This window comes from Chelmon rostratus, chromosome 24 (assembly GCF_017976325.1).
Source record: "Chelmon rostratus isolate fCheRos1 chromosome 24, fCheRos1.pri, whole genome shotgun sequence".
Classification (NCBI taxonomy): domain Eukaryota; kingdom Metazoa; phylum Chordata; class Actinopteri; order Chaetodontiformes; family Chaetodontidae; genus Chelmon; species Chelmon rostratus.
Window position 1 is genome coordinate 7,715,800 of NC_055681.1, and position 4,637 is coordinate 7,720,436.

A 4,637-nucleotide genomic window follows, 5' to 3' on the forward strand; every position below is an offset into this window, starting at 1 on the left:
CATCCTCTGACCCTCTGTGTGGAAACACAGAGGATAGATGGACAGACAGACAGTCTTTGCTGTGTGTGCAGACAGGATTCACTGAGGTGTTGGTGCATCTAAACCGTCATGCAGATGCCGTTTATTTTCCTGTGATTGCACAAAATCTCATCTTGTCTTGAAGTATTTTGCTGCCATCTAGTGGCGGCGATGTTACAGGCCCGCATGAGGCGCACTAAAGGAGCATGCCACAAAAAACGACCTTGAAGACATATTTATTCTATATTATTGTTGCATACACACTTATAGACCTATTGTGCGTGTTATGATAATACAAAACCACATTTAAAGCTGCCTATTTTACTTTAAACTGTCTATATGTTGTTGCAGAACCTACAGCTGGTCCAAGCTGTTTTGGGGGTCGAGCAGCACGCAGTACAAGATATTTAAAGTAAGAATGAAGAAAGAAGAACAGTCAACACTGCATTGATCTGGCAAAGCGAGAAAGTGTAGCTAAATATAAAGCTCATAAAAGCTGGAGAGAAATGAAAGAGTACAAAAATAATGATAGTAAGTAAAAGTAGCCTGTAATGCAGCAAAGTAATTGTAAAGTAATACACAAATTACATAAATATGAGTATTTCGAGTGTATGTTGATGAGCAAAATGTTCAAAAACAGCTAAAAATGCATTAATAAAACTGACACAACTGACAGTTGTTTATTTTTTGCAGAAAATTGTAATCATTGTTTAATTTTACTGGTTTTAATTTGTATCCCTGAAATATTTGTATAACAGACCCTTTTTTCCTGACGTGCGATTATCTCAGACGTAGTTATCGTATTTCACCACTAGGTGTCAGAGCTTCAGCAGCTCAGTCTGCTCAATGCGCAGAGGAAACACAACAGCCACAACACGAATGTTCAAAATAAGATCGTCCTCGACCGTACTGGCATGTGTACGGAGGTTTTTTTATAGAACAGGCTTTTATTTTTGAGGCGGCATTGCTTAGCCGGAAGTCATATTTTGTACTTATCTGCCTGAACTTGACGCATCTTTTCATGAGAATGTCTGGAGGCTGATCCACGCGTCACACACCATCACTCGTGTGTGCGTTAGTGTGTGTGTAACTACATAAACGCGGCTGCTACGCACTTGGAGACACACGCAGACGCAGAGACATGATGTGACATTCGGCCACGCGTAATTTGCGCATTTGGAAAGCGGCGCGCAGGGCAGATGCACCGCTGCATGCGTGATGATTTGGCTGTTTCTGGACGCCTGATGCGGTTGGAGTGAGTCCAGGGATGCTGCGGCTTGTCTGCCTGCCGGAGTGCCTCCGCGCAACGAGGGGCTGCGCCCTGCACATCTGCTGAACAGGAGAGGCACGGATCAGGCTTTTGTGCGCGTTCGCCGACCTTTTGATTTGACTCTCGCCGGGGGAATAACCCGGTATGGATCACTCCTGGGACATTTAAGCGTCTCCTGCGTTGGTATCGCTCGCTGCAGGGGCTGTGGGAGTGCATACCGTTTCTCCTCCTCCCCACGCTGCAAGATGGGGAACAGTTTCTCCAATTTGGGTGCCTTCCAGTCCTTGCACATAGTCATGCTCGGCTTGGACTCTGCGGGTAAAACCACCGTGCTGTACCGGCTGAAATTCAACGAGTTTGTCAACACTGTGCCCACCATCGGCTTCAACACGGAGAGGATCCGGCTGGGCGGCGCGGGGGCCTCCAGGGGCATCAGCTGTCACTTCTGGGACGTCGGGGGCCAGGAGAAGCTGCGGCCCCTGTGGAAGCCCTACAGCCGCTGCACGGACGGCATCGTCTACGTGGTGGACTCCGTGGACGCCGAGAGGCTAGAGGAGGCCCGGACCGAGCTGCACAAGATCACTCGGTTCTCGGAGAACCAGGGGACCCCGCTGCTGGTCATCGCCAACAAGCAGGACCTGCCCCGGGCGCTCGATGTCGGGGAGATAGAGAGGCAGCTGGCCCTGGCTGAGCTGAGCCCCTCCACCCCGTACCACGTCCAGCCGGCCTGCGCCATCATAGGAGAGGGGCTGGATGAGGGCATGGACAAGCTGTATGAGATGATAGTGAAGAGGAGGAAGTCGCTGAAGCAGAAGAAGAAGAGGCAGTGATGGCAGATTTTGGGCTGAATGACAGAAACGATGAATTCTCACTATTGCAGGGTGGATTCAAGAGGGATTTTACAGTGATGCAGAGCAGATAAAAAAAAATGAATGATAAATACCATTATTGATCACCATAGAAACATTGCAAGCTTCCATATATGATGGGAATATATTTATAGTGATGCTACATGAGATAGAAAATACCAATATTGTCACTCTTAGCTCATTAGGATCTGTAAGACTGTGTATGAATGTTAAAGAGGGGCATAGTGAAGCTAAAGCTGCATAAACTCCATTTACCAACATTTTATTTGCAGAGGTCGACTAGATGATCGTAGGCTATATTCTATAATTCTGAATGATATAAATCCACAAAACAATCTTAATATTCTCAGATTTATGGGAAATCGTGTAATACTGATGGCTTGCCAGATTGTGTCTCTATAAAGTCCCTGTGAGTGAGTCTCTGAAGTGGGAATATTAATAGGACTGTTTCATTAGGGATGTCTCCATTACAGTGGAGACGCTTCATAAAGTGTATGGATCTCCTGGCAGAGCTCCCTGTTGCTGCCGTGTTGTGCTGTGCACAGACTGCTGGAAATGTGATTAGGGATGCACTGATGCACAGGCTGGTGTTCAGAGCTGTGAGACGGCGTCACACCAAAGATGATTCCCCTGGGAGACGGAGCTGTCCTCCGTCCTCCGCTATCGTGTTATTTGCACCCCTCCCTGCAGCTCCGAGGTGAAGATGTGAATCTGAAATGACTGGCTGGAGTAAGGCTGAGACTACATCTTTGTTTAGCTTCTGGAGGGCGCATAGGCTGGAGTTCGGTTCACCAATAAGGTTGCAGGAATGTTTTTCAGTGTCCAGGGGCTCAGTGCTCGTTGCTCACAGGTGATAACGATAAGCTAAAGTTTCATTTGACAGTTATGTGTGCATTGATATTGTTTTTCCAAGAGCGATTTTAGAAAGATTTGCTCAAGATAATGCAATGCAATGAGATGCATGAGTGTCTTTACCTGAGAAAACACCTTTGATTTTCCCTCCTCTGGAAGCCATATTGGAGCTCTCTGCACCTCAGTAGATTTGACTGTTCACCCTTTACCACAAGCTCATTCAACATGTTGCTCTCTGTCTTGCGGCGTCAGCCACCTTTCTTCCAAGAAAAGTAACAAGTAGTTGCTAAGTCGGTCTTGTAGAGCACGCATTGGCAGTTTTCAGAAAGAAATGCTAGATTTGTTGCTGGTTTAAGAAATAAGCACCATCATGCATTGCAAATGTTTATCCTGACAATTTAGAACAAAACTCAGCACACAGTTCTCCAAACTAAACAGTAGTTTTGCTATCAGCTGCTCTTCAGAGTTGCTGAGAAAGTGTTATGAGTTCAGACCTGCTGGCAGCGACGTGACAGAGGGACAAGGGCGAAGTGTCTTCCTGTAACAACGATGCAGTGAAACAAACCGACGGGCTGGAACCTGTTAAACTGCTCCTAAAAATGACTTTTCCTCTTATTGATGTGTCCTCCAGCTGAGTGATCCACTAAACATGCTGCATGGGGGATGTTTTTTTTAGTCAAATTACCCCAAAGTACCAATTAGTCCAAGTTCACTAAGAAGTCACTGAAATTAGCATTTTGTCTTAACTGACAGGACTGTTGAATGTCTCACATGAACTGTCTAATGCCGCGTTCACGTCCCAACGCAAGAAACAGGATTAAAGTTTGTTTGCTGCAGCTCAACGTGCACAAAATAATCAGACTTCATGGATTATAAATGATGAACTGCAGCATGTTCCTCATTTGTTTTGAATTTAGTCATCACTTAATATCTTGGAATGCAACACAAATCCCCACGTGTCATACTTATAATAACCACCAGGGGGCAGACGTGATTTTTTTGCAGTCTGAACATAATATTTCTGACAGAAATCCGACGTGAACGTGGCATCCTCTTTCTGCAGTATTCACTCGAGCTGTGTTCAACATTGCATGACAGCCACTACTTCAGACAGTGTAAATTATACAGTGTAGTGGCACAGCCAAGATACAGCAAGACCAAACAATGTATTACATGCCAAAATAGAGAAAAAAGAAAAAAGTATTTTTGGGATTAAACTCTTTGTAATTGAACTTGTGTGTCGTCTGGTTTCTAAAGCTTCAATCAGGGCGGAAACTCCCCTCAGCTAAGTACCAGTTATCCAGTGTTTCTCGTTGACAGTGACTGTTAAAAATGATCGACTTTATCACTGACAATAGAAAGTAAATTCTTCCTGTTGCACGACACGCTTCACCAACCTGCTGCAACTGCAACTCTGACTTAAGGCCTGTTGTTGAAAAATTGTCAAGTTTGACTCTGATTACCTCGGTTAAGCTTTCGGGGTTCATGAATGTTCCAATGAATGGCTTAATTAATGATTAATTAACAAATCATTTACCTAATGCTAAGATCAGTTTAAATCCACCAATAAGGCTCTCACTTATCAGTGATCGTGACAACCCTGAATAAACACTCATGAGTTTTCTAAT

The 4,637-nt window shown here is 44.9% G+C and overlaps 1 protein-coding gene across 1 annotated transcript; it reads left to right on the forward strand.

The window, feature by feature from the left end:
• Positions 1-1,533: 1,533 nt before the first annotated feature.
• Positions 1,534-2,118, forward strand: arl4ca (ADP-ribosylation factor-like 4Ca). Its single transcript, XM_041966133.1, has one exon. It carries the CDS (start codon positions 1,534-1,536, stop codon positions 2,116-2,118), a length of 585 nt encoding a protein of 194 aa, XP_041822067.1.
• Positions 2,119-4,637: the final 2,519 nt, after the last annotated feature.